This window comes from Entelurus aequoreus, linkage group LG12 (genome assembly GCF_033978785.1).
Source record: "Entelurus aequoreus isolate RoL-2023_Sb linkage group LG12, RoL_Eaeq_v1.1, whole genome shotgun sequence".
Taxonomy (NCBI): Eukaryota; Metazoa; Chordata; class Actinopteri; order Syngnathiformes; family Syngnathidae; genus Entelurus; species Entelurus aequoreus.
In genome coordinates, this window is record NC_084742.1 from 23,781,257 (window position 1) to 23,793,541 (window position 12,285).

General features: G+C 40.4%; 1 protein-coding gene across 4 annotated transcripts in view; it reads right to left on the reverse strand.

Moving 5' to 3' along the window:
* The window catches only part of trpc5a (transient receptor potential cation channel, subfamily C, member 5a), a 131,665-nt gene that overhangs the window by 49,166 nt on the left and 70,214 nt on the right, over window positions 1–12,285 (reverse strand). For 2 of the 4 annotated variants that reach the window (XM_062065268.1, XM_062065269.1), the window contains 4 exons: window positions 10,820–10,935; window positions 10,693–10,756; window positions 10,350–10,487; window positions 3,142–3,348 (listed from right to left, as the gene is read on the reverse strand). In XM_062065268.1, coding sequence (XP_061921252.1) covers window positions 3,142–3,348; window positions 10,350–10,487; window positions 10,693–10,756; window positions 10,820–10,935 — 525 coding nt within the window. Of the gene's footprint in view, window positions 1–3,141; window positions 3,349–10,349; window positions 10,488–10,692; window positions 10,936–11,791; window positions 11,814–12,285 lie in introns of those variants that run through there. The other 2 variants (XM_062065270.1, XM_062065267.1) reach the window with 2 other exon arrangements.

Sequence of the window (12,285 nt, forward strand, 5' to 3'; positions counted from 1 at the left end):
CAAAGATGACGGGGAGAAGGCGCAGTCAAAGTGAAGGCACGTAAATAAGACCCCCCACAAAACGGCTCATTTTGAAGAGATGGTCAGAAAGCGGCTTGAAGATGGTCTGTAAAACATAATCTATGCAAACTTTTGACCAAAGAACCACCATTACACGGTATGGAGACCAGAAGAAAGTGTTTTAAATGTAGCAAAAAAATCATACTATAACCCGATAAGTTGGATGGCATGTTACAATGTGGAAATGAAAAATAATACAAATGAAGAAGCTCAGACAGGACAACAATAATGAAATCATTTACAGTATAGGTAAAGTCAATGATGATGTTAAGCAGCAACTTTCTGTTCTGTTGCTAGTTGGTCTGTGGTTGTGTGTGTGATGTTTCTAATTCATCCGTGATGCATGCATCGATGGTAGCCTTAATTATTGAAGGTTAAAGGCTCAGTCTGTGTAACCAGAGCATGAATAATGCATACATTGTGCTCTAAACGTGAGCTTGTTGTTGTCATAGCTTGTACAACCTCCACTTTCCAAAGTTATCCACTTTTCTGAGTGTACCGCTGTCAGCGGAGAAGCGATCGCATTAATCAAATGATGCGTCTTTCTTTCATAAACAGCGATTTCCTAGTTCCTTTTGTTCCACGGCAGACACAGTGTAACCAGATGTCACGAAAGAAACATAAACCTGCTGTATGAAAACCAATTGCTTAAGATTAAACAGATACTATGCCGATAATATTTCTTGTCTAAAAGTGTGTTTTTCTTTTTAAAAGGCATGTAAAATGTTAAATAAATGGTGGTGTTTTTGGAGGTCTTAGCACATATTGAATTGATTTTAATTAATTTCAATTGGCGGGGCTGCTTTGAGATACAAGCGTTTGGAGTTAAGAGCTCACTGGTGTAAGGCAGCATGCTCGTAAGTTGAGGCACCACTGTAATATGAAAGTTTGTAATATGTAACTGTGGAGGAGCGATTGCAAAGCAGTCTGTATGGGTGTTTACATCGGGGTTCATCCGCCAGAAATTGAGGAGTGGGGCTAGTCGATCCAGAGAGAGAGAGTGACGATTAAAAAAACAAGATGAAGGCACTTGTGTGTGTGTGTGTGTGTGTGTGTGTGTGTGTGTGTGTGTGTGTGTGTGTGTGTGTGTGTGTGTGTGTGTGTGTGTGTGTGTGTGTGTGTGTGTGTGTGTGTGTGTGTGTGTATTGATTGCTGACTATATTGCAGATGTGATTTGCATTGATCACATTAGTGGATGCTGACGAACTCTGCTCTCTCTCTCTCTCTCTCTCTCTCTCTCTCTCTCGTTTTCTCTCTTTCTTACACACACACACACACACACACACACACACACACACACACACACACACACACACACACACACGCTCACACATGCACTTACACACAAACCCCAATAGATGGTAGTCAGTGGGTGGATCATCTTGGTGGCATTAACAAATGTGAATAATGAAACGTCGCTTTGTATTTAAAGGCATTGAATGTTTCAAACATCCTACACATAATTTCATGAAAAGCATGCAGGTGTGTGTGTGTTTGTGTGTGTGTGTGACACAATAGCCCATCTCGCACACACAATCAGAGCGTTATATAATTGTGCCATGAAGCTCCATGATGGTAAAACACGGTGGCAGTTCTTAGCGCAACCCTGCGACCTCCATGAGCGATGTGCCAGAACACACACACACACGCACACACACTTGCACACACACACAAATAAAAGCAGGTACAAGCTGCAGGACAGCAAGTGAAAGCAGCAGGTGAAATATAATGTGCATAATGATCTAATATTCCATCATGGTGAGCACAAAGACCAGATTAGCCCTCACTAACAGCTATAAAGACATACAAGCTCAGGGTGTCTGGAGAGGCTAATGAGGTGTCTGTTTACTAACATCTGCCGTTGTCATGGCGACGGCACTAGACTTCCTGCCCGCGTCTTGCTCTGCGTGCTGGCGTCTGCCTCGTCTCGTCCTTGGCTGCGCCACACGCGATGCTGATTAAATATGAATATATGTAGCGTGCAGTCTTCCTACATGCTCTTCCTCACTCCCTTGAGAACTGTATTATTTGATCACGGACCTGAGATTATTTTTGTTATTCTCAAACACTGCCATCTGGTTTTATTGGGGCAGGGATTTTACATCTCTTCTATATCTCTTTCGGTTTTAAGGTTGTCAGACCAGATAATTCCACTGATCGTCAGATCTCATCAGATCAATATTCATTAACATTCTTGGATCCACAATCCGGAAATAAATCTAGGTGGTCATGTAATCTTTATGTGTTGCTGTTTATCATCTTCTACAAAAACAGTCTCCTTCCCTCCACTTGAGAGCTTCATCATACTTCTTCACTACCTGCTGAAACTTCGCCCACCATCCTCGTCCCTGTAAGATCTTGCTGCTGCCATCATGTCTTTCTGCTGTCATCTGTCTGGCAGAACCCGTCTGCTGAAGGAAGCCGCAGGCGGTGGCGGTGGCGGCGGCGGTGAGAAACAGACGGACAGAAGAAGAGGTGCCTTGGGTGCCTTCTCTCCATGCCGTTAAATCTTCCCTCTTATGCGCTTAATCCCCCAAGCTCTCTGTTTTTCCCTTCCTCTTTCTGTCCCATTAAAGCTCTTTTCTTTGTATGGCTGCAGCTTGTTATCTCATTTAGTCCTCTTTCAGCCGTCTCCTCTGCTCCTTTCTTTGCAGACGCCTTTCTTCATGCTGTCTGCTACACGAGCAGAAAAATATGTTTTTGTCTCCGGGGTACTACCCGCAAAACCATTGCTTTCAGTCCAACCCACGTGTCCATTGGAAGGACCTCATATTCCTGATGGTGTGTTCAAGCTAACACACACGTCATATAATGATCAGCAATGTGGGTAACAGATTATTGTGTGCAAACAAATCTTTTTGAGTAAGAGATGTTTCTTACCTACTGGTAAGAGTTTAGCCGAACTTCCAGCTACGAAAGCTCTGACAATGGCTGAAGTGTCAGCCAAAACTGTTAGCAGGTAAGAAACAGCTCTTACTAAAAAAAAAAAGGTCTGCACACAAGAATCTTGAACCTATGTTTTATGAAGACATGATGACAGCAATTGATTGATCAGCAATGTGGCTAAAATTGTACACACACCTCTTTTTGGTGATATTTGATGGCTAGCTTGAGTTTGGCCAAGTCGTGGCACTGTCTAGGGTCTAGTTCTTCGCTCTGGTCATTGTCCCTGTGGTTCAGGATGGTCTCAAGTTCCCTGGAACTCCTGGCCTGGTCCAGAAGGTCCTTGGCAAAACGTTTACACTGCTGAGACAGTTCCTCATACTCCTGACGGAACTCATTCTCCACCTGCAGAGAAGACGTCTTTGTTATTGTTGCTGTTTAACACGTGTGCTACTTGCAGTGGTAATTTGTCATTCTAACAAAACCACAATTTTCAGTAACAAGTAATCTAACAAGGTACAATTTTCACTGCAATGATACCATTAAAATTACTGATTTTATTTACTAATTACTTTACTAATTAGTCTCAGAATCAGAAGTACTTTAATAATCCCTGAGGGGAAATTAAGATTTTCAACACAATCCCATTTTTTTTTGTCTTTGTACATTAATATTTTTGTCATTTACCTTGAAACCTAAAGATTTATTTTCTGGTACGAGGAGTAGTCTTGTGTAAAGTGGACCTCTAGAAGCCCCCAAATATCACATAAAAATTATTTATTGAATTTTCTTCTATTTAAAACATAGATTTATATTTTGTCCTCATTTGTGCATTTAAAAATAAATCAAAACGCTTAATCCATCATGATTGTGTTTTGACAGCTACCCCCTCCCATCTCACGCAACGCATGGACTATTCCATGTTACTGCGTAAGACCAAAACAAACTTTTTGGCGCGGTTTTAAGGTTTTTATAAAACTGAAGCAGCGTTACTGTTATGTTCCGGTCGCTTTATAGCGACGGTCGTGTTCCCAGGATGGGAAAGGCTGAAAGCAGCAGAAGAAGGTAAGAGTCTTTAATTATGGCAATATAAGTGCAACAGGGAAGTGCACAAAAACATATGCAAGCAGCATAATAAAAGTAACAATTAGCAATGCTTAGCATACAGCTAACACATTACCAAAGCAATAGCCAAACAAACGTAAATTTTCGCGCAGAGCGAGCAATCAATCTGCGCTGAGTGAATGGCGAGACGGTTGCGAAACAGGGCATGATTAGTGGAGACAGCAGGTAGGAACACCAATCACTAAATGAAGGCAGGTGGGTAGAACTGCGCTCAATGAACCAGAAAGTAAACATAGAAAGGAGCGCTGAAACAGAAATAGCCCTAAAAATAGGAAAACTATAGCACAGGGGTCACCAACGCGGTGCCCGCGGGCACCAGGTAGCCCGTAAGGACCAGATGAGTAGCCCGCTGGCCTGTTCTAAAAATAGCTCAAATAGCAGCACTGTAGCGGCGAACAGCTGTCTCGTCAGCTGATGCGCGAGCGCGTAACTGCGGCTGCTTGGCAACCAGCCAAACCCCACTTAATAAAATTATATTTTATTTTAGAGCACATCCATCGGCATTATTATCAGTTTACGTTCACGCGCAGGTATAACGCGGCGCACTCCCGTCTCGTCTGCTGGTGCGCGAGCCCGGTAATTAGACAGCTGTGTCAAATCAAGGAGTACAAAAGACGCCAGCGCAGAGTGGAGAAAGGTTTGGTTCATTACAGATAACACAGAGTTGTGTCAAAAGTGTACCAAAACTAAAAGCTGAACGGACAACCGGTAAGATTGCACTTTATTTCTCTTTGTGGGTGTGGCGCACCTGTTGCGCTGGTGAGATGGGGGAGTTGTGTGCATGTAGCGTGCTTAGTCTGGAGGCTAAATACACACGGTGTTTAGTGTAACTGTTGTTTAGTAAGGAACTGTTGTGATTCTTTGCTTAGTTTGATAAATGTTGGAGCAGTTTGCTTCATCAGGAGGGTGAAGTCGCTCAACTTAAAGTGTTGGATTTAACTGTGTTGGATCATTGGCTGCTAGTGAGGGCATAGAAAAGGGGTATTTTTCTACCAGTAGACAGCGTTTAAGATTGAGTGTTTCACTGCTAAATTAATAATATATTTATATTGGATATGGATTTTAAATATGTATCTAAAATAGGTGGTTAATTGGTTAGGTATTTATGTATTTGCATATTGGGTTTTCTGCTGCATTTATCTATTGTGTTTCTGGTGTTAAATGTATTTTATATGTATCTTGGTGCATTTATGTTGAGACAATTTATTTAAAATCTGAATTAACTTAAAGGGAAAATATTAATCCATTGTCTTGCACTTGTTTAATTAAGTGTTTGATAGCCTAATTAATAATTGTAAATTATGGGATTGATAATTTATTGTTTTTTTACAGCATGTTAATCTTGTGGTGTTTTGTCCTTAAAGGTTTTTCACCTACTAAAGAAGCTAAAGGCTACTAAAGACAGCTAATGACAGCTAAAGAAACTAAAGTCTACTAAAGTCTACTAACACTGCTAAAGACTGCTAAAAAGACTAAAGAAGAAAAAAGAAGCTGTTTCTTCGTTGGAAAAACTGTTGCAAACTAAAGGAAAATAAAAGGAAAAAAGTAACTACGGTCTGGTCTTTTGAGTGAAATCCAGAAGCCACATTCAGCATTGGTACATCCCTTCAAGTGTGGGATAAGCACAGTGAAAAAAGCAAAACACTTGACAAGCACTTACCAGTGAGCTGCCTCTATTTTTTAAATGTTATTTATTTACTAGCAAGCTGGTCTCGCTTTGCTCGACATTTTTAATTCTAAGAGAAACAAAACTCAAAAAAAATTTAAAAATACAAGAAAATATTTTAAAGACTTGGTCTTTACTAACTGACAAAGAAACAGATAACAGATTTGGTGTCCAGTTCAAAGTGTGACATGATTTATTTACAAATTTGAGAGTTGACTTTTGTATTTTACATGAGTTATTATTTGTACAAACATGGTGCAAAGTAATTCATGATTTGTTCAAAATTGTTAGTGGCTAGCTAGTTAAAATGGGATATTGTGATTTCACAAGACTGTCTTAGAAGTGATCATTTGAAAATGTTCAATTTGAAAAATGTGCACTTAGAGAAAATATAAAAATAAAGTGTTGCATATTGATATTTATCTGTTTCTTTATATATTTATTGTGAGAAATCATTAAGATGATCAGTGTTTCCACAAAGATAAATATCATTAATTATTAATAATAACATAGACTTAAAGGTAAATTGAGCAAATTGGCTATTTCTGGCAATTTATTTAAGTGTGTATCAAACTGGTAGCCCTTCGCATTAATCAGTACCCAAGAAGTAGCTCTTGGTTTCGAAAAGGTTGGTGACCCCTGCTATAGCGAATACCAAGAGGAGTGGAGAATAGAAAGTTTTTGGTTTTTTTTATTCCATTTTTTTTCAGTGACACAGAAAGTAGACCTGTCCACTACAATGGTGGAGACGCAGAGAATACATGTAGAGTGGGGATGTAACAATATGAAAATGTCATATCATGGATTCGCAGTTATTGTGACCAAAATTATCACGGTTATCATTATTATCACGGTATTGTGGAATGTGCTCAAAAAGTAATTATACGCATACTGAGATCTTTTGACCAAGTTATTTTTTTTAAATAACTAAAATAAATAGACCCATCGTGGTATTGTTGAATGCAGTGGCGGGCCGTGCGTTTCCCACCTGGCCTTCAGTAATGTCCGACTTCAATGATTAACTCTTAAAATACCATAATTGATGTCACCACATGACCATTGCTGGAGAAATACTATACAGAAACACATTTACGCAACACTGGGCATTGTATAAAACGGGTTATTTTCTGGCGCAGTTAAAAATCAATAAACCCACATCAGCAATTCAAACATATCTTTTGTGGTACTGTAAAAATTAAAATTGAAAAAAACATTAAACGTGAAAAAATTAAGAAATTAAATATCTGAACTCACATTTCATCGCCGGGGCAGCTGAGCTAGCTTCCGGGATTGGCCGACATCGTCTCACAAGATGTAGTTTCTCTTTAAATATCGTTCTTGAAAATGGCCTTGCAAATATATGTGTTGTCTTGTCTAATCATAAAAAATGCAGACGAGGCGTTTTGGCTGAGTTCTTAAAGTTTACTCCACAGCGTGCTCATCGATAACATCAAGCTGCCGGCATGTCTACATTCAACAACCTAAACGAGGCTACTGCACATTCTCTTCACTACTGTGGCAGGCTGGATAATGGAGTTCTGATGTTACCTGGCTCATAACATCACTATATATCTGCCTTAGGTCATCTAGAAGGCTTTACTGACAACTCGTGATCTGATTGGCTATCGCAACTGTCTGTCACTGTATGTCCCCGTTCACTTACAGCACACAGACGCCCGCATTGCTGAATCTGAAGGCCTCCGGCAGATTTCGAACAACATGGCAACATAAGCTAGCTAAATTCTGATTGGATAAAAACTCTATAACCTAAAAACAACAGCACTGGAAGGAGCATAATATGACATGAAGAGAATATGAATACTTTTAGATATTTAGGGAAGTAAATTAAAAAATACTTTTATCTCTAATTATGATTATGATTTCTGGTTGTGTTAGGCCAGCAGAGAAGGCCTTGCTGGCGTGACGGTACAGCACTGGTTGAATGTGCTCAAATAGTACTTACCTGCATACTGAGATCCTTTGATGAAGTTATTATTTTTTAAATAACTAAAAACAATAGACACACTTTTAGAAAACCCACTATTTTGCATGTTTTTTGTTTGCTTCGTTGACAGTGTTTTAGTTTTAGTATTTTATCGTTTTTTATGGCTAAGCTTGTATTGTTTTAGATATTGGTTTGTACTGTTACACTTAAGGATGTATTTAAATGAAAACCGCATAACAATTAAAATATATTATTATGATTTATTATTTCTGGCAGGCGTTGTGGCGTGCTACTCTGTTCAGCCCTCCATGAAAGCACAGTAAAAACACCTCTGTCTCATATTCCTCTGAGTATAGAATGATCACTCAGTTCAAAGAGAGCACAGTTTGGTATAAGCACAGTATAATGGTAAATTATAATTAATGTTGATTAATGTTCCTATTAGTGCTGGGCGATAAAACGATATCAATATATATATCGCAATAGACACATCCTTTTGTTCCCCTTCTATGTTGGAATAAACCAGAAGTTGCAAAGCAAGGTTGTTTGAATGAACGAAGGCACTTTCTGGCAGAGGTGGGTAGAGTAGCCAGAAATTGTACTCAAGTAAGAGTACTGTTACTTTAGAGATTTATTACTCAAGTAAAAGTAAGGAGTAGTCACCCAAATATTTACTTGAGTAAAAGTAAAAAGTATGTTGTGAAAAAACTACTCAAGTACTGAGTAACTGATGAATAACCTGTTCGTTTAATGATGACGGCAACAAATAATGCACAAAAACATAAAAATAGCAATTAGCAAATTCAGAGCCAGGAATATCTCTTAACACGCGAAGTCCCAGAGAAGGGTCAATTGACACTTTTACCTAGAAAACACACAAGAGGGTCATTTGACCCCTAGTCCCCCCTGTGGACACTCCTTTTGTTATGAAAATGTGGCTGTTAGTGGCACACGGCAGGGGGCCACTTGAGCCTGTGTGGGGGAGGGGACCTTACAGCTCAAGCTTTAGTTCTGAGGTAGGTTGTGTGTGTTTTTGCAAGGATCAACAGAATGAAGGGATCAACACTCTGACATTTATTGTTAAAAAAAATACAAAACAAAACATATTTACAAAGAATGAAAAAGCAACTGTTTTCCCAGTTTTGGTGTGGAGGGTTGTTGCAGAAGCAATTGTTATTTTTGTGTGCCAAAAATAGTTTAAAAAAAAAAATTTACAAAGAAAAAAGCATATTTACAAAGAATGAAAAACCATGTCCATGTAAACGTGACTGACATACATTTGAGCAGTCACTCACAATCCTGGCACTGCCATTGCTCCTTTCGGCATTTCCCACATGTATAATTTTTCTGTCTACCTAGACAAACTGCCCCTAACAGCCTCATTACCATAACAAAATGAGTGATTAGTGTATTCGGGAAAAGCGTCGGGCCAAATGACCCCTCTCTGGGTCTTCTAGGTAGACAGAAAAATGCTGGGACTTCTAGTGTTAAGCAACTAAAACAATAATATATATTAAATAATAATACATTAACATAAAAAAATTAAGGCAAATTGAGCCACAATAACTTAACAGCACCATAGGCTCAGTAGGCAGAGATTACAAAGGAAAATAACAAGTTAGCCTTTACACAAACCATAAACTGATAGGTGTGGGCTGCATGTGGCTTTGGAGCAATCAAAGCTGCTCACACGGTCAAGAGCATGTATTGTCTTTGAGTGATGATGCAAATGAGGTGTGGTTGTATTGTATATTAAGTATGTGTCCATCAAAGGGCATTTTATGACTTTTTTCTTAATACTTGTGTATGATTTTATTGTCATAATTTTATTGCATGATTTTTGTATCCCTTTAATTTAGGTAGTCAGGGACTGCAGATGGAAATTAGCTATTTAGCTATAATCTAGTACAGAACATATCTGTCTTTGAGCTTAATGTTTCTGTGCATTGTCCCTTCAAATAAAGACTAAACTAACTAAACCTGGGAACACACTGTGCACTTCTGATTGGTGTTTCTATGCATGCGTGTGTGTTTGTGCGACTGTGCGTGTCTATGAGGCAGCAGTGCGTTAATAAATGTCCCCACACGATGTACATTTGACAGTGATTCATAGCAGGGAAGCTAACATCAGCCTACGGTGACAGCCAAAATATCTACTAACGTTACTTACTGCGATGTGCTTCCTCAAATTTGATGTTGAGTTCATGTAAGCTTAAGCTTGTTGTTGTTTTGCCACTGAAACCGTTTCACCAGTCAAACGTCACAAGTGACTGCATTTGATTGGTGAAACGGAGTCAAACGTCACCAGTGACTGTATTTGATTGGTGAAACGCAGGCATGCGATAGATCCTACTTTGAAGGTCTGTCTGACAAACCAAAACAAACGCCAGTGTTTTCCATGGTTGTGTTGACATTTGCTTTTCTTTTTGCCTTGATAGCTGAGGGGATTATAATTGGATGAAGGTAACATTTTAAATAAACATGTTTACATTTAATATACTTTTCTCCTGGTCCTGGTCAATAATTATCAATATCGACCGATATAAAACTCTTATACTGTATTGTGATAGTTTTCAACTGTATCGCCCAGTTGTTAGTCTACACTTAGCGGTTCCTCTCTGTCGAAAAGGACACCCTACAAGAGATAGAACCAAAACAATGGACACGCACCTTGCTGAGCTCTTTGAGTTCCCAGCCCAGTCTGAAGGCCGTCAGGATCGGATCCTCGCTGGACAGTGCAATGAGTGAGGGTGACGCCAAAGCCTTGTAAATGTTAAGTCGAGACCGCGAGTGCCGTAGGCTGTCCACCTGCAATGGACGAGGAGGTTTTTTGTGTAGGTTTATTGTGGAACCACAGGGACAAAAGTGTTTGGTGTGGAAGAACTATAGGTCCAACATCAGTAACCTCAAACCTTACAGAATCACTCCAATTTCACTTCCAGTTAGTGTCATGGCCACCTGTCCCACTACTTACAGTATATCCACATAGTGTACTTTGAGGTGAGCCGCCTACCTCTGAACTGGAGACACACTCCACACAGTCGCAGCGGATCTGGTGCGGTCTGGGGATGGTGACCTGCAAGAGTGGTGTTGTCAAACACAGCCAGCAGGAGGACTGAGAAGTTGCATGAGAGTTGATATTCCTCTGCACCAACAGCTTGATGATCTCGTAGTTGTTGGTGTGAGCAGCAAGCATGATGGGAGTTATGTCGGGGGTGAACTCAGAAAACTGACTGTCCATCATCAGAGAGGGAACCTGGTGAAGACATTCCAAGAGGATTATCGACGCCAGAGTGTGTCCGGTCTGTAGGTGGGAAAATTTAGTGTGACAAGCGGACTTGAAGATGAGGAGGGACGACACACGTGGACTCTTTCATCTCTCTGAGGGAGAGCCAAGCCCCCACTTCTCGTCTTATTGCCACTCGCTCCATCGCCTCCTCCTCCTGCCCCACTTTCCCAGCGCTCCCCACGTCTGGATCCACGTCCTCCTCTTCACACTCCCTCTTCATCTCATCTTTGCGGCTTTCTTCCTTCACCCTCTCCTCGGCTAACCTTCACTTTCCATCAGCCCCCTCTTCTCCGTCGCTTGTCTCCCTGCCATCTCTCTGCTGACAAATCACTCTCCCTTATCTCATCTCTCACTTTTCTCTGGATGTGATAAGAAGTGTTAGAACAGCTGCCCCGGTGGGCACCAACACACACACACACACACACACACACACACACACACACACACACACACACACACACACACACACACACACACACACACACACACACACACACACACACACACACACACACACACACACACACACACACACACACACACATTCAGTCCCTTGACAGTAAAGTATAGAAAGTTGTGTTTTTTGTTCAGCACATTAGCTGCAAAAATAGATGCTCATTTGCATTAACACACACACACATGCATACTCGTACACAAACACTTCTCACATCAAAGAAGAGCATGAGTGCCTTCCCTCATCTACATGTCTCTCTTGCTCTCTCTCTGTTTCTTTCCTCATTTCTTATTCCTCCTCTCTCTGTCTGGCTTCCCTCCATCCACCCGTGTCTCATCATCGACATTTTCAGCTGTTTGGATTGCTCACTTTTTGTCTATCTTTCCATGTTTTACCAAATTCCGCCGCCTACTTGTCTTTCCCAACCCTGTCCTTGTCTTCTTTGCTGCCGAAGAAAATAATTGATTAATATGGCAGTTTGTGTCAAGGATGTTTGATAGCTTAGTAAGGGACAGCTTCAGTTTGTCCCCAAAGTCAGTAAGTATACGTGTTTGCAATTTTCCTGTATTACCCAGAATAAGTAATGTGAAGTAAATACAATTTATATAGCACTTTTTTCAAGAGACTCAAAGCGCTTTACATTGTAAAACCCATTATTTACATTTTAAGCTACATTTAATCCAGTATGAGTGGTAATGGGAGCAAGGTGGATGAAGTGTCTTGCCCAAGGACACAACGGCAGTGACTAGAATGTTGGAAGCTGGATTCAAACCAGGAACCCCAGAGTTTCTGGCCGGCTGCTCTACCGTTTGAGCCATGCCACCCAAGAATGTAGTTGGTTTCGTGAAAAGTTATGGTTCATG